We start from the raw sequence: 25,033 nt of genomic DNA, 5'->3' as shown, positions 1-25,033 counted from the left end.
AACATACTTGAATTTGTCCAGTGAGCAGTTTGAATCCTCCAGGCTTTCAGATAGTAGCTTGACTCCTGAATCTCCGGGGTGATTATAACTTAGATCGAGCTCTCTTAAATGTGCAGGGTTTGAAGTCAGTGCTGAAGATACATAACAACAGCCTTCCTCTGTCACCATACAGCCAGACAACCTATAAAAACATACAGCAACAGTCCACATCACATTAGTTTATTCTGTAGATCACATTAAATATGGTCTCCTTTTTTTGTATTGAACTGATTATTCAATAAAAATGATTGTCAACAAAAAGCTAAATTTAATCTCATTTAGCAGTACTAGGAAAAAACAGATCCCCCCCCCCACACACACACACACTAATTACTTTGTGTTGTAAAATTAAATAAGAAGCTGCTTGCAGATTCTTACAGTCGTACTTTTAAACAATACACTGAAATCTTCACCTTCAGATCCATGAGCTGTCAATCAAAAACTATTCAATGAGAATCTGCTGCTAGCACCACCCACACAAGATATTTGTGCCAAAATCAGTGATTTAAATTTTTAATTATTAATTTATATATTTCTTCAGATATTTTAAAGATCCAGCACAAATCTACTTTACAATGTAGAGATGCAAAACCTGAGCACAGAGCAGAGTATTTACAGAAAAGAAAACAGAACTGAGATAGAAACAAAAAGGAAAAAGACAGAAGAGAGCATATTGCCAGCGATCACTTTGACTTGCCATTTAGTGCTTTTATTTATTACACTTATTGGTATGTTAAGAATGACATAGAACATGACATATAATAAGGAAGATAAATATTTGCCTCTATGAAGGTAAAAATCCTTTAAATCAAATAAAAAAAGGTACATAGCCGCAACACGTAGATTTTTTTTACCTCTCACTAGAAGTGTTTTAACGTATAAAGCCAGTGATGCAATAAAGGCTTTTTAACTTTTCACTACAATTTGACTGCCTTAGAGTTCTTGTTCTTAAATATATACTCTCCTATACAACCAAAGAGCATCGAGATTTCATACCCGATGCAGCACTTTTTGATGCATTCAGTGCTTTGAACTATATAATTTTATGTTTGTAGTTTATTTAGAATATATTTAATTATCCCACAACATAATTTAATATCCACTTGGCAGTGCAGTTAAACAGTTTATTAGGAACAATCAAAGCTGACTTTCAAACTGAATTATTAGCATCATTACTCCAGTCACACAATCCTTCAGAAATCCTTTTAACAATCTTATTTTCTACAAAAAACATTTATTATTATTATTATTAATGTTGAAAAGAGCTGAGAATATTTTTTTCAGGTTTTTTAAGGGGGGAACAATTGAAAGAACAGCACTGTGTTACATCTGTTATAGTTACATTTATTTGTTACATTTATATTATTTACATCAAGCTTTTGAATTGTATATTGTTATTGAAGCTTCATAATATTTCACTTGATTATACATTTAGTCAGGAATTATAGTTTGGTAAAAGTCTTTGTAAAAAGTCTACCTAGTAAAACTAGTACAAGTATATAAATAAATAAAAAGGGAATTATTAATGTTTATGATCTCTGCTGCATAAAGCACTTCATCCTTTTTTTGAAGCAAACAGTAAAATAAGAAAACTTGAAGAACAGTATTGCTGTGCTGTCTTCAGTTGTGTGGGCGTATTCAAGCCGTGCGCTTCATTGAAACATTAGCATCTGAATAGGGCGTTCAGCACGGGGGCATGGTTACATTAGAAGATAATGAGAAGATAATGAAGGGAGACATTAAAAACGGACATCGTGTTGTTTTCATATGGATTACTTTATCACAGAATATTTGTTTTCGGCAGCACTTGTTCAGTTTCAAAGTAGACATGTCAGGCTTTCTATAGGTATATCTCTCATGTCTCTTCGTTGAGTATTCACTGAGTTAGTTAATTTTAATGACGTGTTTGTACATGAAGATCAGCGCAGACAAAGGCTGCAGACAGCACACCTTGTTTGTTAAGTTTATTTTATAAGTGCACAAAGTTGTGTTGTTATTATGTCTGTTAAAAAAAAGTAAACCCTTTACAGATTCAAGTGATGCATTGCTCTTATCTGTACGATCAAAACTGAAAGTGAAATTTAAGTTCTTTTCGGGGTTATCAGGAGAAAATTACTCATAACGCGTATACGCGTTAATCGACTCCAGAGGGTTGAGAACATGCTTAAGACAGAATCTTTAGTTAATATGACCTCAACTATAGCATGTTTGGTATTTATTCCTGATTTAAATGAGAGGGTATATGTTGAAACCTATGTAACACATTAGTGTTCTAAGAATCTTTAATTGTTTTTGCACCCAATCCAGTTACAAATGCAAACCACCATGCTAAGAAGACGAGTCTTAAACTTTCCCTCCAAATGTTCAAGACACCATTGCTCTATGATCCCTGACTTCAAGGTGTAAGCTTGTCTCATAGACAGTGATTGCACCAAAGTGATGGTATCCATTACTGTCTAGATGCTGGTGCCATAGGGTGCCCGATCGTTGAGGAGAGGATCCTTCTTCAGAGGAATCCACCAGAGAGGGGCTGTCACAAGGAGCTTTCTCCGTGAGTTCTGGGAACCAGGTCCGGTGCAACTAGCAAAACCTGTTCCTCGTCCTCCCTGACTTTGCAGTAAAGGGAGTTCAGGTAGTAAAACAACTGGCAGTGAGATGTTTGTGGAGAGGCAAACATCCTGAGGGTCATTTGGAAGCTTTATGAGTGTCCATTATCACCATTAAGAGTGAATTTTTTTAGAGTGCATTTCATATATACATTTATATGTAAATGACAATACTAACGATACAATTACAATCGTAATATCTTTGTTTTATGTCATTAAACAGAGATTTCAATAATTTTACAAAGTATATTAAATTATCTAAAAAAAATATAAATAAGCAATGAAAAACATTAATGCTTCTTGATGCTTCAACAGATTTATAAAGAATAACCACACGCTGAGCGCACTATTTATATTATAATAGACAACATGAAGCATGCGGCGTGTAAACGGCCATACCACAGCAAAGCAGCGAGATACTTCAAGTAAAAAAAAAAAAAACTAATGAAAAACACTAATGCTTCTTGAAGCTTCAACAGATTTATAAACAATTCTCATTACAAAATGTAAGAAAATGTTTGGTGAATTTTTTGTTTTCAAAACCATGTTACAAGTCACCGAAACCCACAGCGGAGAGGAGTCCATGTGGAGCAGCATTTATGGGATACGGAATCACTCCGAGACTTGAGTTGAGTGGCTAGGTGGCCAACCAGAATGTGCTTTTTACTACCGTGGGTTCCGTCGCTGTCGCATCTGCAAAATGTATTTGCGGCTTTTGACCACTGAGTGGCGCTTTAACCACACGTTTTCAAGCTAATACTTCAAAGTCCATCGTCACAAATAGATGTGAGGCACTATAATTTTGCTACCATTATTTAGGCCTAACTAAAACAAGAAACGGATAAATTTAACTTTTCATGATTTAACTAGCTAAATCACTGAAACTGAAAAGAAGGGACGGATTAATAAAACTCGTCAACACTAATTTAAATGTCATATAATGTTTACTGTGGCTATTATCTTATTATCTTTTATCTTATTAAAAAATTTTAAGTGTTTCACATAAATTGTCGCAATCTGCTCTTAGAGTGCAAGACTTGGTTGTTCTGCGCGCATTCTGCTGTGTGCAACGTTCAAGAGATGTGTTGAGGGGCTACATAATTTATTTTTATTTGTCTATTTTTTCTTCATTACAAATCGTATTTGTTTTAATTTTGTATCATTGCTTGTAAAAAATAAATTACTTTGTGAAGATTGCAGTTTCACAGTTTACATATGCCTAACAGTCTAAAACATCTTATAATTATTTGTACGGTTTAACTTTTCACAATTTTTTTATCATTATTATTTAATTCATAAGCAATTTGTTAAAACTACGAGATTAATGTATGTTCTTTTTGCAGTCATAAACATGTTTTAATGATCAACATATAGGAGAGGCATATCATTTTAAAATGTCTAATAGCCTTCAGTTTACAGGTTCTAACTGCATCAGTCTCTGATATAGACTTGAAGATTTACTCTAATGCAGACCCCATACTGTAGCGTTAAGCTAAAATAAATGTGCTATATATGTTATTACCCTTCATATTGAATTGTTTGTGCAGAAAAGTATTAATGCGCATGCATAACAGGGAGGTGCTGTGTGATCCCTTAATTTATTTCCTGATAATGAAATAACAAAAAACTAAAAATAATTAATGAGAAAAAATTTACTTTTAAAGGAATCAATTAAAAATTAAAGCACATACTCGATTATATAATTTAAATGAAGGTTGCAGATCTCTCTAAAGGCACATCCAATAGGCTAGTAGACATCTCTGTTAATGTTTTTAAACGCATTTATATGTGTTTGCATATATTCTGCTTTCAGAACTATTCGTAACGGAAAGATGTCATCCTTAACATTGCTTTTTTCTCCGAAACACAAAAATGAAAATTTTAATAAAATGTTTATTTTATGTTTTATGTATGGTCAACCCTTCTCAACACTGCAGACATTAATGCTTCTTGATTGTCCATTGTAAAACACAGAATGTTGTCAAAGAACACTCACCTAAAGGATTATTAGGAACACCATACTAATACTGTGTTTGACCCCCTTTTGCCTTAAGTCACTTTTATTGTCACATCACCACAGCACATGTGCCTTGGTGAGTGAAATTCTTGGGAGCTTGCTCCAGAAATTGCAGAAACAATTAACATATAACTTCATATAATAGACATATAACAGACTTCAACAGGTGGAAGTGTGCAATATGCACATACATATGGTCAGTACACACAGTGTACTATTAGACAAACTTACAGTTAACACTACACATTAAACACAATATGTTCATACATACAGTTAGCACTTCAGATTAAACAATATACACGAAATGTACACTATACACTACACTGTACAATGTACTATATTAACTATACAATGTACACTACACAAAAAATGTACACGTTCTGTTTTCTGTAAGCATATACACGCATAGAAATATGCTGAGGTGCAACAGAACGTGTACGTGAACTGGTTACAGAAATGTCATGGATGGTATCCGGTGGTAATGGGTAGGTTATTGTATTAAATGCAGTGTGTATGTATAGTCCAGTGTTGAGCTGTAAATGTTAAAGTGCAGTGTGTGGCATACCATATTGTGGGAGTATGCTGTAGGGTGTATTAGTTCTGACTGTTTATTAGTCTGATAGCCTGAGGCAAGAAGCTATCCCTCAGTCGGCTAGTGCGGGATCGGATGCTGTGGAGATGTCTTCCTGAGGGCAGCAGAGAGAGCAGTCTGTGGGACGGGTGGCTGGAGTCACTGATGATCCTCCGGGCTTTCCTTATGCAACGCCTGGTGTAGATGTCCTGGAGGGAGGGAAGCTCACCTTGAACAATGTGGATGGCAACTCGCAAGACCCTTCTCAGAGCTTTACAGTTGCCAGCGGTGCTGTTTCCGAACCAAGCAGTGATGCAACCCGTCACAGGATGCTCTCTATAGTGCATGTGTAAAATGTTCTGAGGATGCTGGGGTGATGGGTGTGTGTTCTCTGCTCTGTCTCCTGAAATCCACCACCAGCTCTTTGGTCTTTTCAATGTTGAGTGAGAGGTGGTTCTCCTTACACCATTTGGTCAGTGTGCTCACCTCCTCTCTGTAGGCCGTCTCTTCGTTGTCGGTTATCAAGCCTATCACTGTTGTGTCATCAGCGAATTTGATGATGACATTGGAGCTGTGTGTGGCTGGGGCTGTGTGAGTCGTGTGAGTCATGTGTGTACAGGGAGTACAGGAGTGGGCTGAGGACACAGCCCTGAGGAGCACCAGTGTTAAGGGTCAGCGGGGATGAAGTATTGTTGCCCATTCTGACCACCTGACTTCTGCCTGATCAAGTCCCAGAGTCTGGAGCTTCACAACAAGTGTGGCAGGCACTATGGTGTTAAATGCTGAGCTGTAGTCCACAAACAGCATTCTCACATAGCTGTTCTTATTTTCCAGGTGGGAGAGAGCATTGTGTAAGGTGAAAGCAATAGCATCTTCTGTGGAATGGTTGCTGCGATATGCAAATTGTAGCAGGTCCAATGAGGCAGGCAGCACAGAGCAGATGTAATCTCTGACGGTTCCTCAAAACACTTACTGAAGATGGGTGTGAGAGCAATGGGCCTCCAGTCATTTAAGCATGTGATTTTTAGTTTTTCTTTGGTATGGGCACAATGGTAGATTTTTTTGAAGCACGAGGAAACCACAGACAGACAGAGGGAGAGGTTAAAAATGTCTGTGAAAACACTGGCTAGTTGGAATGCGCATGCTCGGAGCACACAGCCTGGGATGCCATCGTGACCCGCAGCCTTACGGATATTTCCCCGTCGGAAGGATCGGGTTACATCCGTGACAGAGACGGAGAGTGCACTCACATCTTCTGCAGCAGCCGCGGTAGCACTGTCTGTGTGGGCTGGGCTGTGAGCCTCGAAATGAGCATAAAGGTTATTTAGCTCATCCGGTAGAGATGAGCTGGTTTATTCCCTTTAAAGTCTGTGATGTTGTTGATGCCCTGCCACATGCTTCTTGCATCATTGGTGTTGAATTGTTCTTCAACTTTGTTTTTTATTGTCTTTTTGCAGCTTTGATGGATTTTCTGAGATCGTAACTAGCTTGTTTGCGATCGTCAGCATTCCCGGATTTAAAAGCGGATGTCTGCACTGACAAAGCTGTTCGAACATCGCTGTTAATCCACGGTTTTTGGTTGGGGTAGATGCGGATTGTTTTTGTCGACACTACGTCTTCTACACACTTCCTGATGAAACACGTTACAGTTTCTGAATACTCCTCTATGTCGTCATCAGACGCTGCCCAGAACATCCAGTTGAAATGGATGATGGAAATTACTGACTTTTCTGATAGCCAATTAATTTCTGTAAAGAATCATATGCAGCTTCAGTGGGAGGACTCATCTGGTCATGCGTGAAGCTACACTACAGTACAGTATCTACACTACAGTATCTCATGCGCCCGTGCGTAAAGACAGCGTTGATCGAGTTTACGTGTGAAAGAAGGTAAAAGGTGAAAAATTGCAAAGAGAACTAGCAAAACACACTTCTTACTTGAAGAAGTTATTGAACAGTGTACTCTCCGTGATAGTGATGAGTCGGATGATGCTATTTCTGATGAAGAAAGCGATGTTTCATCCATTGACTCGGTAGAAGAGTTGATGTTTTTGTATGGTGGAGACGTCACGCTCGACAAGTTTTTTTTATAATATTATACAACTTATATTACTATATATACTGAGGTATGTGTTTGTTTTTAGGTGTACTTGTCAGCTTATGTCGTGTGTTAGGTCGAGTGTGTGTGTGTGTGTGTGTTTGGACATGTAGCTGCTAACTGCTAACTGTCGTGTGCACTTCTGCAGGAATGTTTATTTTTGTGGGCTCAAGCACAGATGTGTGTGTGTGTGTGTGTGAGTCAGTTTGTTTGTGCACCCGTGCAGTAAAGAAAGCACCTCATCAGGAGAGGAGCCCCATCCTCCACCTTCCCAGAGAGGTTCTACCACCAAAACACCAAGAGGCCGAGCACGAGGGAGGGGGAGAGGCAGAGGCAGATCAGACCCAGAAGTGGTATAAGACTTTTTTTTGTCCGTTCATGGACATTGCAGTAGTGATGCCTTCCTTCTCTACAAGGACATCACTAAAGGAATAGGACAGGTACCCATGCACCAAAAGGCCTTTAGGGAGGCACTAGTTGAGGAGCTGGTAGCAGCAGCTGGCAGACCTGCTCCATCACACACACCACACACTGCACATCACAAGCCTGTGCATATCAGTGGACACAGCACTGCAGGTCGTCTGAGGTGCAGACATTGCCAGGCAAAGACACCAGTAAAGTGTTCCTCCTGCGATGTGTCTTTGTGCTTTATTCCAAATAGTGATTGTTATAATGATTGGCATGTTGCTAATAACATTTGATAGGTGTTGGGTGTTATGTTAGGTGGGATCTGTTGTAGAGCACCGATAGTTTTTTTTTGAGTAGATGTGTCCCTGGAAGAGATTTTCTTTGATTCTGAAAAATATAATTTGTAAATAGTTTGAAATACATATAAATACGTGTGTGTGTGTGTGTGTGTGTGTGTGTGTGTATATATATATATATATATATATATATATATATATATATATATATATATATATATATATATATATATATATATATAATTACAGTGAGTTCTAATATTAAAGTGTTTTAATACATAGCAGTTGTTTCGTCTCTTTATTTGTAGAAAGTTTGGTTTCAAGAATTGAAAAAAAAAACGCTATAGTGTTTTTACTTCAGTTACTATGTATCAGCAATTACTGACAGTGAATCTGGATAAGGTATATAATAGCTCTAAGTATAATCTTTCATTAGAGCCCAAAATTATGACTATAGAGTAAAGCATTCAAGAATAGCAGCATGTTATGTGTCTGTGGTTACAAAGGGTCATTTGGAGTCTCCAAGTGGCCTTTTTTGGGGAGCGCCTAGACATAAACTTAGATAAACATGTGTAAAACACTCATTATCCAAGGTATTATCATCAAATTTTAAACTGGGTTTGGTAAGGCTTTAAGCTGTGATCCCATTGTGTTTTCCGGCTAATACCTCCTAGCTGGAGTTATGTGCAGGCATGTTTTTACAAAAAAAATAAATAAATAATAATAATAATATAGGCAGAAATTTTTCCTCCCTTTTTTAGTGTGTTCAAAGTTCTTTTACTCAATACCAGTAAGACTTACAGTGATTCTGACACTTAAGGTACAAACCTCAAAGTGTCATGCATATACTCCAAATGGTTCAAGAACAGCAAGCCATTTAATTTGGGGAAGCCTTTTTTTTAACGCGTTGTTGGCAAAATTTGCAGGAATGCTAAGATTAATCCAATTTGTTCTCAACATGTGACAAGCTTCATATTAATGCCTTTAAAAACTGGTAAGACAATTTATAGTTTAGATTCGCAGTAGTTAAGCAGCTCGCCCGCCATATGCTCTGACAGAAAGGCTTTGTGTGCCTCTGACTAAGAGACAGTTTACTCGCGCTGTTTAATTTGTTTTTAGATGTGCTGTCTTCCTGAATACATAACTTATCACAGGTAAATCCTCCATCTGTACCCACATAGCAAACAGACTTGTCCCAAATGAGGCCTCAAGCTGATACTACTGGCCTCCTGTCGGCAATGGCATGTACCCTTTCAGCCAATGACAGCAAGGCATGGATCAGGTCACACATCTGAAATCCATGCAGGCCAGATGTGGGCCTGATCTGGGCCGAAACTGCTTGCTGTCTGGGTTGGGTCTGGACTTTTACCTAATAAATAAGAGTTAAGTTTCAATTGGCAACATAACAAATATGGTAACGTTAGGATTTGTCCTGATTGAGAGAGGTAAGCCGAACCTTATCTTGTGTTTTGTTTAAATTATTATTAATGTATTTTTAGCTAAGCTATTTACCATGCACTATGGCATTTTACTGTTTCAATTTATAAACTCCTTGAGATTTTAAAGTCAGTTCAATAGTACTGAAATCATTGAAAAAGTTGAATCTAGTATAAAAAAGGTTTTAATAGCCTTTAATTTATTAATGTAGCTAATTTATGAATTAATAATGTTATAATGTTTATTCTTGTAGAAAATAAGGGAAAGAATAAGGGATGATCCAAATATTTGTAATGTACAATAATATAGGCCTATATCTGCCCGCAGTTAAAAAGTTATAATATTTGTAGGGCTGGTAATCGATTCCAAAGGAATCTATTCCTCGATTCAGAGGTGTTGGGAATCAACTCCTCATTCAGAGTCTTTTACAGTTCAACAAAGCTTGTCTATGGGAGTCTCTCAAACGGAACGCTACATCCGACAAAGTCTGCACACATTTAAATTCACAAAAATAAACAGAAAGAAAACGAGCCGGTACTGATCATCTGAATTATAGCGATTCAGATATTATTTTATGGTGGAACTGGCTTGTTCACAATTTTGAGCACTGCATGACAGAACAGTATAGAAGCAGTTTAGTCTCAAATATAATTCACACAAAAAACACGATTCACATATGCGTAGACAATTTCACATGCATGAAACCTAATTCACGTACACACAAAAAAAATTCACGTGCGTGAAAAAAATATATATTCACAAAAAGCAATTCACATGTGCAAATTAAAATTATATATTTATAAAATTCGTTTCACAAATGCAAAAAAATATTTGTAGATATACAACTGTGGACAAAAACCTTTGAATGTTTAAAATTTATGAGTGTCTGAATGTACGAATAGTCATTTACTACGAATCGACTTGGATTTGAGTGTGTGTGTTTTTGAGACTTTTCTGGCAGAGCTCTCTTTCCACGTGGGTCTGTCGTACTCTTCAGCCAATCAGATGCGAGCTTACCATTCAACCAATCATATCATAAGCCACTGAGTGCATTCAAGGAGCACGATTCTGCGGCACCTTTTGCGCAATATGGATTAATTAGAACGGAAATTAAGCCTTTACATCAGTAATCCAGCATGGCGAATGAAGAACGGGAAGCACGGGTAAGAGTTTAGTTTATTTCATAAAAGTCTGAGTTTACACATTTTATCGTTTACATGTTCAATCAAAATACAGTTGTTACAGGACAGTTACAGTAATTATAAATTAAACTGCAATCAGAATAGTAAAAAGACATGTAAAGAAAAAAGTAACATTTTGAGAGTTGTGAAATTATAATTCTAAATAATCTTGTTTTATAAATTGATGTCTGTTAGGTCAGTGTGTACTTTCTTACAGTAATACATTTTAAAACATGTAGCCTAGTCATTGTTAACCACTACGTTGAAGCACTGTAGTTCGATCAAGATAAACAACATCAGATATTTAGAAACGTTGTTTAATTTGTAACTATATATGTTATAGTGGTTATCAACCTTTTTTTCCACTGGGCCGCAGTATGGTCCAAGTCCAAGTGCAAGCGAATGGGCTTCTTCACACTGCCTCCACATGTGCAATTGAGCTTTTGAAGCCTACTGACCACACGCACCTGTCTGCGTGGTCATAAAAAAATGGGAGGTACGCGTTCGTCCTCTCAGAGCCTCCGCACGCACTCTCCCATGACGATGATTACATCACTCCTACCTAGCGGTCCATAACGGTCTCCCCATGGACGCTTTAACATATGGCTTAAGATGCGCACGGGAGCATGACTTGACACGACATTGCAGAAAATGTGCATTCACAAATGTAGCCCAAATATGGAAAGCACATTCGAACTTAATAATAGGTTCTCTCCAGAGATGTTTTGCCACATTTCTTCAATTAAGATGATTGCTATGTAATATATGGTGTTCCCATTTGCCTGAACTTCAAGTAAAATGCGGGGCAAACCGAAAATCCAGCACTCTCCTTCACTACTGATACAGCGACTATTATTTTTTTCTAGGCTGCGTGTTTATTCGCTGGCATTTTTCACATTCCTTAAAAACAAATTTGTCCATTATGATGCATTTAATAAGCCTAGCATATTGTTTCTTTTACGCGGCTGAAAATAACGTGCTTTCTGTTACTGTCTGTCACTCGTCCTCTTAAATGTGGAAGCTTTGCGCGCGTAGCTTTGTTGCATTATATTGAAACTTTGTTGATGTTCTTTGTTCATGACTCTTTATATGGCACTAAAAGACCGCTTTGTTGCATTTTTTTAAGTGGGGACTGGGGATGCGCCAACCCGGTTGAGGCATAGAAGGGGGTGCACAGGAAAAAAAGTTTGGGAACTGCTGCACTGTAACATAACGGTTATGGAAATTAGAACGACAGTACATTGAATTAAATTTCAATGAAGTTACAAACGATCCACATCATTAAAGAGAATACGCTCCGAAATATTTAAAAATAAAAACGAGGATCAATCTGAAACTTTTCAAGTGCGACAATAAATAACACATGATCCACAACATAATTAAGTTGCAAAGAGCATAGGCTCAAACATACAATAAAATGAAAGAGGATGCATCTGGAACTTTTCGAGTGCAGCGCAAAAGTCGCTCAGCCTGCAGCGAGAGATAGATTTCCTCAGGATTTTTTATTTGCTCATTTTCTTTCTCTATTCTCTTCGTCTCTGTTGCCTCCAAATCCCCACTCTCTCTTGGCCCCTACTCCTCCTGACTAACAACTTTATCATAAGATGTCAGACTTGACAGTTTCTCTGATTTCAGCCAGTTAAGCATATTTATAATATATATTATGGAATGAATGAAATGAATTTCGATTGAATGTGTAAACGATAAAATGTGTAAACTCAGACTTTTATGAAATAAACTAAACTCTTACCCGTGCTTCCCGTTCTTCATTCGCCATGCTGGATTACTGATGTAAAGGCTTAATTTCCGTTCTAATTAATCCATATTGCGCAAAAGGTGCCGCAGAATCGTGATCCTTGAATGCACTCAGTGGCTTATGATATTATTGGTTGAATGGTAAGCTCGCATCTGATTGGCTAAAGAGTACGACAGACCCACGTGGGAAGAGAGCTCTGCCAGAAAAGTCTCAAAAACACACACACACTCAAATCCGAGTGGATTCGTAGTAAATGACGATTCGTACAGTCAGACACTCGTAAATTTTAAACATTCAAAGGTTTTTGTGCACAGTTGTATATCTACAAATATTTTTTTGCATTTGTGAAACGTATTTTATAAATATATAATTTTATTTTGTGCATATGAATTGCTTTTTGTGAATATATATTTTTTTCACGCACGTGAATTTTTTTTGTGCACGTGAATTAGGTTTCATGCATGTGAAATTGTCTACGCATATGTGAATCGTGTTTTTTTGCGTGAATTTTATTTGAGACTAAACTGCTTCTATAGAATAGATCATGAAGTGACTGAGGGTCTTGATCTTATTACAATCTAAAATAAGTAAAAAAAAATAAAAAAAAACACTTCATGTCTTAATTCATGTGTTAAACACATGTCTCTGCTGTGCTGGGCTATGACTAATTTCACGGGCAAAGCTGAAAAACGTAAATGTTCGTATCGCCATTTTTTATTTTTTTGGAAAAGATTCGAAACCAACAGTGAGGAATCGATTCTTGGAATAACATCCAAAAATGTTGGAATCGAACAGCCCTACATATTTGTTTTGGCTTTACCCATTTATGTATGCTACAGTTATTCTAAAAAATGTGAAATAAATGTCATTAAAAAAAATGCCATCGGCCTGAGTACATTTTACCAGTATAGAATTGGGGTAGTACTTTAGGAGGTGAAAATACTGTCAAACAAATGGCATGGGATTTTAAAGCATAACAAATGAAGGTCTGTGAAACTTTAAGTCAATAAAGCATTTTTTTTTTAAACAAAGGCACTTGTATATTATTGCAATCATATAGCATATGAATAGCATATGAATAAATAAAATGCATATTTTTAATTAAAGAACACTTAGAGAGTGTAGGTAACTTCTGGTGTTTGGATTTGTACGAAAATATAATAAGCTTCATGTTCATGAATAGCCTACACTAGTTTTTTTATTATTATTATTTTAACTCTCTATTTAACATGAAAAAATACTTCTTCCTTCAGGTAGACTGAATGTTTTCCTGCCCTGCTAAATGTTGGGCTTATGCTCAATAAGTTGTATTTGCCTCAAACTGATTTTGTAAAATCAAACCGTGGACATAATGCACGTTGTTTTATTAAAGGAATAAAAAAAAAAAAAAAAAAAAAAAGCAAGGTAAACCACCATTTCTTTAGAATAATATAACATTATATAAATAATACTGCGTGTCAAATCTAAAATATGGTGTAATACTGTGTAGCTTAGAGAAAATATAAGCACAGGCGCTTGAAATTTTTCCTGTTTGAATTCGTTCTGAGAAACACTCATAACTTCATAAGAACTAAATTTTACGTACTAAGTCCTAAACTGCACCCCGACGCCCAGGTCCTCAACACCCCCTCGACTTGCACGTGTCAATGTTTACGAATAGATTAAATGAAACGGGACAAATTTAATATTGACAAACTATATATCATAAAGATCTAAGCCTAATGCATCGATGACAGATCGCTGTTTTTCAATGAAAAGCTTATAAAGACTGTATTTGCTACATTTGTGTAAGCAGTACACATCTAAACATGAAGAATGGAAACGCAGTACATACCCGATCCGTCGTAATAACGAGTCATAAACATCCACAGCTGTAAATCGTGGTTTAGTAAAAAAGGTAAGGATTCACTGAACAACATTTCATGGAGCACGTTTAGTCAAACGAAGCAATAACATTGTAATATAGATGATAATTCCTTTGTTTAAGTTTCAGTTTTTCAGGGACAGAACTGTTTGTGTATGGAATAAATAACGCTCAGAAACTGCGTCTTGTAAGTAAAAAAAACTGACTAGACAGTCTCTGAAAAATATTTGCAGGAATCTAATTTTTTATGATGTCTTCTTCAGATTTGATATAGAATCTCATGAGACATGTGACTTTCAACCCATTACTTTTCTAGATTGCTACGGGACTGATTTCATGAACTTTTTATCAAATAAATATATATATATATCTATCAAACAAAAAAAACTGCGTGGTAAAAACATTTTCAAGGCACTTCAGTGTCTAGAACTTTTAATATTTTTGAGCATTGTCAAATCTGGTTGATAAAAAGTAAAGCCCAAAGGGTCTTCTTACCAAAGACACCAAAATGTCTTGTCGTGGCAACAGAACGATAATTTTGGTTGGCCACCTATTGTAGCTGGTCAAATTACCAAAAAAATAGCATGCATTTTACTATGGCACAGTAATACAGTAATAATTTACTACTTTTTCCCGTTTTCCGTTTTTTTTTACCTGATCATTTGGAATGAGAATAAAAAAGACAAAACAAAACAAACAAACAAACAAACAAAGAAAAACCTTGCAAATAAGTTTATCCATTTAATATCTATGTTTCCTGAATATTATTGATGAATTGATCAAAAAGTTGGCTACTATTCACATGCGTTTTACTACTATATAGTAGAGTAATATAGTAATCATTTAGTACTTTCTCCTGTTTTGTTGGTTACCTATTTTCTGATTATTTGGAAATGAAAAAACATGCCAATAATTTTAAACATCAATTAAATATAAAGGGTTAATTCAGGGACATTCTTTTTGACATGTCATGGGCTCTGCATATGGGAATAAATGTGTTAAAAAGGCCAGATAATGAACAAGTATGTGTGACTTGATGAATTACATAAGCGAATTATTACATTTAAGTTTCAAGCCTTTCATAATTTGTGGCATTAAATGTTAGTACCAAAATATGTGTTAGAACAAGGCATAACCTATAACACTCATCAGTAAGCAACATATTCAATCATTTTATTTTTTATGGCATAGACTAATTGACAACTCCTTAAATGAAATCTAAACATTACAAGTTAATATTCTACTTTTTGTTTGTTTTCTAATGGGTTTTCATGTTCTAGTTTTAACTGTGTGAGTCAGAGTAAATTGCGATGCGAATAGCGCGTCTTAACAGTTTTTAGGAGCCTTTATGTAATTATTTTTAATTTTACATCTATGATGGGTTAGGCTGCAGCCTACGACTATCGCACATTTTGAAATAAACTTTCTAAAAATGTATTTTCAGATTTTTAAGGATGTTATAACATTATATTATATTATAATATTATCATTTTATTTTGTAATTTGATTTTACAAAACAATGTATACATTTCAGTCAGATTGCAAACTGTCCCTTTGTGCCACCTGGCAATAGTTTCATACTTCAACAAGCGACTGACTTGCAGTTAACGCTGTGGCCCTGCAGTGAGGCTCTTTGATGAGCTAACAATATCCAGAGTGCAAAGCAAGAGCGGTAATCCAGTATCCAGAGCAAAAGGGTCAAAACACGATTAACAGTGCAAGGCAACAAAAAGACTACAAAAACTATAAACTGAAATAAGACTGAAAACTAAAAACAGAGACAAGGCTAAAAGAACTAACACAGAAAGGCTTTTGTATTCAGCTATCGCTAGGAGAGGGATATGTGCAGAACAATGCTTGGCAGCATGTGAGAGGAAGTCCAATGCTTATAAAGCGTGTATGATGATTGTGCTGTGTATTTGTAATTGGTGGCAGCTATGTGTGATAGTTTTCAGGTGAATGTGATTAATGCAATACAGCATGGGAAATGTAGTCCGGGGTGTACTGTGTAGTGTGTGAGTCTGTGTTGTGAATGATGACCTCTGGTGGTGAATTTACGGAAGTTCAGTGACCAGATCATGACAATATATACATACATTTATATAATTACATCACTACCTTCTGATCTACATTCACAACCTTCACAACAATCTAATAATCAGACTAAGCCATATGACATTCTCACAACCATGCATAGTTAGAGTTGATAACAAAAAGTTACCTGCAACCTGCAATCCAGCAAACTTTTCATATTTTTCGCCAGAACCATGTCAGTTTTGGACACTAGCTAAGATGCTAAAGGTGCCACTGGATAGTGCAAGCTTTTTCAGTACTGCAGCTGTTTTGTACTTTGTTTAGTCCATTTTAATCTTAGCACAATCAAGACATCTGTACTTACAGAAAACTGTATAAATACAATATCTGTATAGAAAAAATGCTTGCAAATGTTGTTTTTGTCTCTAGTTCTGGAATGCCTCTTACTACATATGCAGCATTTGTTGACAAAATTCAAATGGTAGTTTATTGTGGTAGCAATATGTTAATTATTTGATGGAAAACATTTACCTCAGTATCTCCAGCTGACAGTTTGGACTCTTCAGTCCATCAGAAAGAAGTTTCACTCCTGGATCCTGCAGGTCATTGTTACTCAGATCCAGTTCTCTCAGGACAGAGTTTGAGGATTGTAAAACTGAAGACACATCTTCACAGGACTGAGCAGTGAGATTACAGCCACACAGCCTGTAAAGAAAACAAAACAAACAGTCGTATGGTCGTAAAGGTCCCATGATGTGGATTTTATTTTTATTTTTTAATGGTTTGTTTATGTTTCATGAGGTGTACTTATACTTACTTGTTAGTATGATTTTAACATTCAAAAATTTGAAAAAAAAGGCATTTTTATATCTTGATTTTAGCCCTCTGGCTTGAATGCTTTGTTTGAAGGGGGGTATCCGCAGTAAGACTCACAACTGTTGTGATTGGAAGACATCTTTGCATTCGAAATGAGTATTACATGTGGAACCCCTCTCAAATACTTCTACTACTTTTTTTTTTCCTATTACAGCTGTCGAGATTAACAAATCTTGGAAGTGTTGATTATAGCATAATTTTTTTGATCTTTTCCCATCACATGAAAGGCAGCCGCTGCAGTGATGAGCATTGAGTAGACAGAGGCTGTTTATCGCGTGAATGCAGTGATCTCATCATTGCAACACATTTTCTCTCACAAAAAGATCTCACCACAACTAACATAAACCACAATCTTGACATGAATACAGTAAGAGCTTCGTTGTGCAGCATAACAGCGTCATTCATTGTAATGGCAGTTTGGGCAAGTGTGCAGATATACTCGCGATGTGTGACAGCTCCAAACAAAATAAAGGGAGCGTTCTTTGATCGCTCTCTGTAGTTTAATCACAATTTAAATAACAGATTTGTTTCATGCTACTAAGAGAAACAATGTGAAGTTGATTGTTTAGTCACTGGCTTGATTCACTGATGCATAAACAGTATTAAATGATTTATAAAGAAAGTCTGTGTGAACTTGGATGATTAGCTACACATCAGAAATCACTGATCACAGATCAGGCATTAATGAACACTGTTACTCACTGTTTGTGCTGGTGCTGTCGAATCCATAACGCAAAAGTCAGTTTGTAAAGCCTGTACAGACATTGCAACTGAATTAAATGTACAAAAAATAAACTGAATCCATTTACTTCAAATTCTTGGGGCTGACAAAGCAGAGAAAGGGGGAGGTAACCTTTGATTTTTGAATAAAAGATGACCATTTTAATACTTTAATTTTTAACTATCCCTTTAAGAACTTTAACGTTTGTAAATAGTTAACACCTAATTTATATAAGACACTGTTTATCTTTAATCAGTTTCTAAGTTAATTAAAATTTTCTTCAATTAAAATGAATTAGAACTAAACATTTAAAGAGAAAGAACCTATTAAAGCAAATCTCTTAAATTATCCTTTGCCTTAATGAAATTTAGTTAATATTAGGGCTGTCACTTTTGTGAAAAAATCATTTTCGATTTTTAAGACATAAGTGTCCATTGAATTGATTGTAAAATTGTAAAATTGATTTTCCATGTCTAAAAAAAAAAAGGTTTCCTTTTTCAACGTCAAATAACGGACGAAAGAGAGCGCTGGAAACGCACAAGACAGCAATATTTCTTATTTATTGGCATGAAGTTTCGTGAAGAATAAACAGCAACAGGAGTGCAACATTCTCAAAAAAATATATATGCAGAGGGAAGAAAAACATCACTGCAGGCTTCAACCCGGCTGCATTTATGATTTAGGCAATTCAAAAATCTCCAAGATTATTTTAAATAATGATTCAATCCATTTCAAACAACTTTTCAAAAAGTGAAACATTAAATGGACTTGAGAACAGGCCATGTGTGTTTTTTGTATTGAATGTAATCGACACTTAGGCTAGGCGGCACTAGGCAGGTATGCGCAAAAAGGCTAGGGCCATTACAAATTTATTGGACAGGAAAACAAGTCGATCAACATTTTCGGGGTCCAGAGCAGGGCGTCTTTTATTCACTATATGTCCAGCTGTTGAGAAGACGCACTCCGACCGCACTGATGTTCCAGGGACACTCAGGTACAGCTGCGAAAGGTGGGGGTATTACTGCCAATTTTCCACCACAAAAGCCGGTCGCTGTAAGCTTGCATCGGTCCTTTTCATGACTCATAACTCGTCTACTGCGCCGCGAGACCTCCGGACGCGAGTGAACACATCTTTACATTGACTTATAACTGAAATTATTTGCGCCAGACGCTCTATTGGTGTTTGGTGTGAACGGAGCATAAGAGGTCGCTTTCGACGTCACTGGGTTTTACAGGAGTGTAAAATTGCTGTTTTTTTCTGTCTAGCTCTCGGTAGGCATATTGCAGTTTCGGATTTCTTTATTTTTTTTCTGCTTGTTTGTGAGTTTTGTTACATCTATATTTTAATTGTTTAATTATTTTAAAATTAATGTTGTACATATTTTTTTTAAATCGATTCCCCATTTTCATTTTCGAAATCTTTTTTGGTTGGTCCGATCGATTCTGCAATCGATTTTCGAACTAAAAGTGACAGCCCTAGTTAATATAAAGGTAAACCTTACATTTCAGCCTTTAAATAAAGAAAAGATATGTCAAAATTATAATTGCTTAATAAATGATTATATGTATTTTATCTGCTCCATGAACAATTTCAATAAGTTATCTGAATTGTTTAAATGCGTAGAATCCACACAAACTTGTTTTTCCATTAACCAGTCAAAATTTACAGCAGTTCATGCAAATTCGGTCCATTTTTTGGCCAGATAGAAGCTGCACACAGACTGAATGTAAACATAAGTCTCTGTAAATCCACTCTCTGACAGCAGGTGGCACTTATGGAAAAGATTAAGAACACTTCCTTTAGGTCATCGGTTCTCAATTCCAGCCCTCGCTGCCGCTGCTCTGCACATTTTGTATGTCCCTCTTTGTTAACACACCTGATTCAGATAATCAGCTTGTTATTAACTGTGATCCCATTGACATGATCTCTAACTGTGTTCATTGCTCCCAGGTGAGTACCTACAGACCAGGGAGAGGAGGCATGGTCTGCACTGCTGAGTAGACGCAGTATTAGGACACAACTGCATCGTAACTAACCGCTTCACCGGGGGAACCCCGTATACCCCCTGGCTATCTAGGGTGGTGAGAGAGGAGGAACCATCAGGCTGGTTTCTGGCAGTAAAAGGTGCCATCCAAAACCTGGTAAACTCCTCATGCACTTTTAGGGAGAGCCACCCAGAGAAACCAATCATTTCACCTTGAAAGCTCCGGACACAGTGGATTTTTCCACTCAAGCCCTACCTTCTCAGCAGCCTGGGAAAGCATAGCTGACATCTCTGGATCTGATTTAGGCATTGTCACCATTCCAGAGGACAGCAGCAGAGCCAAATCTTCCTCAGAGAGCTCTCACTCTGATGCAGAGAGCAACATCTGGTTGGGGACAAGCTTATAATTATTAACAAAAACAAATGAAAAAATGAAAACTAGGTGGGAAAAAACATTGTCGTTAACTGAAATAAAAATAAAAACGAGGCATTACAAAAAATGATAACTAACCAAAGCTGTTATGTGTGTTTGGAAATACTAACTAAAATTAAATTAAATTATCATTTTATATATAAAGTCTCCCTGAGAAGGAGTGTTCGACTTGAAAGACAGTTCTTGAAAGGTTGGTATCTCGTGAACACCTTAAAACAATCACACATTAAAAAGTGGTTTAAAAATGTTTTTAATTCTGAATATAATTTTGTCTGTGTGTTAATGTCGACCTGAGAAGTCATTGCTAATTTAGAAAGTTAACTAGTCGCAAGTTTGAGGTAAAATGCACTTGGGTTGTAGATGTCAAGACACTATATAAGCTGTGATTTAAATATTAAATAATGTTACGCCATTTGTTTACTTTTACACTGAATGTTGGCTGCTTCAATCCAGATTGAGAAGACTATTGTATAGGGTACATTTAGTATAGGGTGTGTAAATTGCACAGCTGTGGTATTTGTAAAGGGTGTGAATTCTGTATAGAAAATTATTGCTTGACTGAAGCCATCTCTCTCTTTCTTATCCATGCACACACCCACGGCACACACACACACACACACACAAAAAAAATGTAATAGCTGTATTTAAAGTTTTTTTTATTTGTCATGTTCTTTTCTCAGATTGAGCTCCCTGACAATCTGACAGAAATATCTTGTTGTGGCTAAAAAATGGGTTGAATGCATGCGGTTCATGTATGTCTTCTTCAGTCTGTTTGCTCTTTAGGTTTTTACTGGCACACGTCACTTACACATTTTGCACTTACTGTGGAGTGTTGAGACTGTTTACATATTTTTGTCCATGTGTACATTTTATGTTCTGGTTTTATTTATGAATGAATATATTCTAGAATTGTATGATGTTTTTGTGTGAGTAATTATTACATAATACTTTCTCTGACCTTTTTGAATCTTGCCCCTGACAATTAACCCAAATTATATAACAAAAAAAGTCAAACTAACACTAAAACTAATAAAAACTAAACAAAAATTTAGCATATAAAAAAATAAAAAATAAACTAGCATACCCACTTTAAAAACTAATTAAATCTAAACTGAATTTTAAAACAAAAAGACGAAACGAAATAAAAATAAATGTAGTGCTGCCTGAAGTGCGCAGCCCACTGATGTGACGTCGAGAGTGACTGACTGAAAGGGAACTACCATAATTCCTCAAATAAAAGCCGGGCCCTTTATTTACCTGAACTGCAGAAGGTAACAGGCTTTTATTTGAAGCAGGCTTTTATTAGAGGCAGGCCTTTATTTCTAATTCCATTTGTTTGATAGTAATTGTTTTAAATAACCCATTTTAAATTAAAAAGCGATAGCGTTCCAGTGGACAGAGATCATAACACTAGCACAGAATCAGTTCAGAATCAATCACTAAAAGAACAAGCTTGGTTCTCAAGCGCTGCGCGTCAGTCTGCTTCATGCTGAATCACGCATGTGCAGTATCATCAGCTCCTCTGTTCTCAAATCAGGCGCGTCCAACAGAAACAGTTATCGGATCAGTGTACTGGTGATATGAAAACCAATGCAACCGGTTCTTGACTCGAGAATGAGAAACGCTCCGGCAGTGGGCATGTACATTTGTTATCCGGCTCTGCTGCACAAATTTTCCCTCGGCCTTTATTTAAGACCGGAATTATGGTATTTATAAACCTCCGCATCTCCAGCTGACAGTTTTGACTCTTCAGTCAGCTCTTCAAATTCAATCCTGAATCCTGCAGGTCATTGTTACTCAGATCCAGCTCTCTCAAGACACAAAGTTTGATGATTGTAAAACTAATGACAAACTCCTATAAGACTAAGCAATCAGAATACATATGGAAAATCTGAACAAGATTAACAAAGTAACTTTTTACGGAATAAGTCTTAGAGTTTGTTTTCCTTTCTTTTATCTTTTTTTTTGGCAATTAACTTGCAAAAGAAATAATCAAGTATTTGAAACTCAAACCTCAGTATCTCCATCTTTGAGTTTTGACTCTTCAGTCCATCAGAAAGCAGATTCACTCCTGAATCCTGCAAGTCATTGTTACTCAGGTCCAGCTGTCTCAGGACAGAGTATGAGGATTGTAGAGCTGATGATAAACTTTCACAGGTCTGAGCAGTGAGATTACATCCACCCAGCCTGTGAAGAAAACAAAACAGTGTAATTAGACATTTATTGGCAAAAGTTTATAAGTGCAGAACAACAAATCACTTATGAATAATTTTTTAAGTATTTTTAATGATCAGTCAGAAGCATGTGAATCCATTTGCAGCACATCATTACAAAGCAAGGTCAACAACAGGCAATGGTCAAGCAACAACAGCAGGAAAGAGGCAAGACGGAGGCAGAAACTATACCAGTTAGGAGTCAGGGCAACAGGCAAACAATCAAAGATCCAGAGAGCAAGATCACAAGGGTCAGTGGCAGAGAATCAGAGATGTCAAACAGTCCAGGCAAGGTCCTGTTCTCTCATGCAAATGTGTTATTTTGCATTTGTTTGCATGCACAGATGATAGACTTTACTTTCACTTTGCATTTGTTCACATTTGCAAAGATGCATTTTTGTCAAACAGAAACATATTGTCACACCCATGAACTGTTTTGTGTTTTTAAGCTGTCTAATGATCTTCTTTTCCAATTGCAATGACTTCAGTTTTTCCTGGTTTAATTGAATAAAGTTCTGGCACACTATTAATTTCATCAATGCATTGGAAGAAGGAGTTTATGGGGTCATGTGAAGATAAGACTAGGTAAATCTGGGTGTCATCTACATAGCTGTTATAGGCAATTTGGTTCTTTCTCATATGACTTGGGAGCATATACAGGCTCCAACAGGAGCAGTGCAAGAATTGACCCTTGTGGGACTCCGCATGTCATGGACGTCCACTTAGACTTAGGCGCTTCTAGACTCACATAATAACCTCTCCCTTCTAAGTATGACCTGAACCATTTGATTACCACCCCAGAAAGCCTGGCCCAGTTTTCTAGTCTCTCTAGAAGAATGTTATGATCTACAGTGTCAAACGCAGCACTAAGTTCTGGTAGGACCAGCAATGATAATTTGCCAGAATCAGAATTTAAGTGAATATAATTTATTATCCTAATAATGAGTGCAGAGTGCTGTCTCTGTGCTGAGATGCAGTCAGAAATCATATAAAAAATTGTCCAAGTATCCATTTGAGTTTAAGTATTTGTTCAGCTGATTAAAAACTACCTTTTCTATAATTTTGCATGTAAAAGGTAGATTAGATATTGATCTATAATTGCTCAAAATGGTGTTGTCTATATTGCTCTTTTTCAGAATGGGCTTAATAATTGCAGTTTTCAGGGAGTTTGGAAATATCCCAGAAAGAAGTGAGGCATTCACCACTTCTAAGAGATCTGCTTCTAAACAGTTAAGCACACTTTTGAAAAAATATGTGGGAAGGTAACAGGTTGATGATTTAAAGTGCTGTACTATTTCCTCCAAAACTTTGCCATCAATTGCTTTAAAAAACAATCACGGTAAATTATTAGTAAAAATTATGATCAAAACTGAAAGATCTATGCAAAACTTGAGGATGCGCTAATCGACTTTCTTATAGTATTGATCTTCTAAGAAAAGAATGGAGCGAACTCATTGCATCTGCTGTAGGAAAGCATTTAACTGGGAATCAATTTTGGGGTTTGTTAGTCTCTCAACAGTAGCAAAAAGAGTGCGTGTAGTTTAAGTTACTGTTTATAAGATTTGAGAAGAAATTCTAGCTGTGTCTAGTTCCACATTGAAAGCATGAAGGCTGTCTTTATAGATGCTAATAGTGAATTTCAAGTTTCAACTTCCTCCACATCCGCTATGGCTTTTCTGCATTGTCTTTTCATACTCTGTACTGCTGTTGATTTTCTCCAGGGTGCTGTTTTGTCTGCCAGATAGTGCTACATCCTTAATAACAATGGATGAAATGTTTAGACCTCTACTGATGATTAAATCTATATTGTGTCCACCTTTGTGTGTGGGTCCATGCACATGCTGAATCAGGTCAAAAGTGTTTAAAATAGTTATAATTTATGATTTCTGCATGATCTGTGTGAATATTAAAATCCTCTGCAATAGTAAAACAGTCAAACTCTGAGGAAATCATTGATAGCAGTTCTGTGAGATCTTCAACAAAGGCTAGAGTATTTTTGAGACCAGCAAATAATGATGATGAACAGAATGTGTGGAGCACCTTTCAGCATAATGAAACACAGGGGCTGGGTCAGCAGAACTCATTTTGTATATTAAGTATGTAATGTACATTTTTTAACCCACAGTAACACATTTTTAAATAATTAATTGCCTATTTTCGTTTGCCGCATGTTTTTTTTAAAGCACGCTATAAAATAAAGTTTGTGAGAGAAAAAAAGTCATGTATAAGTTGCATATATATTTAATAATGTTATGCATTACATTTTTAGTTCCCTTCACTTTACAACAAATCCTTTAAATTTAACAAATTTATCAGAACAGAAAAAGAATTAAGAATATATAATTCCAATGGATAAATATAATTGCAGTATATAATATAGGCTTCGATATAAACAAAAAAATAAATGAATAACAATTTAAAGCTAAACATAAGGTAAGGCTGGGCTCTCATTCAGGACAAATCCCAACCTTTCCATATTTGCAATGTTGCCGATTTGAA

The 25,033-nt window shown here is 36.3% G+C and overlaps 1 protein-coding gene across 1 annotated transcript in view; it reads right to left on the bottom strand.

Annotated features, from left to right (window-relative positions):
• The window catches only part of LOC113065800 (NACHT, LRR and PYD domains-containing protein 3-like), a 38,373-nt gene that overhangs the window by 5,339 nt on the left and 8,001 nt on the right, over positions 1–25,033 (bottom strand). The window contains exons 6-8 of the mRNA XM_026237330.1: positions 22,335–22,508; positions 16,838–17,011; positions 8–181 (exon numbers count right to left, since the gene is read on the bottom strand). Coding sequence (XP_026093115.1) covers positions 8–181; positions 16,838–17,011; positions 22,335–22,508 — 522 coding nt within the window. The remainder of the gene's footprint in view (positions 1–7; positions 182–16,837; positions 17,012–22,334; positions 22,509–25,033) is intronic.

This window comes from Carassius auratus, chromosome 4 (assembly GCF_003368295.1).
Source record: "Carassius auratus strain Wakin chromosome 4, ASM336829v1, whole genome shotgun sequence".
Taxonomy (NCBI): Eukaryota; Metazoa; Chordata; class Actinopteri; order Cypriniformes; family Cyprinidae; genus Carassius; species Carassius auratus.
Note: the sequence above shows the minus strand (reverse complement) of the source record. Positions and strands in the feature narration are given on the sequence as shown.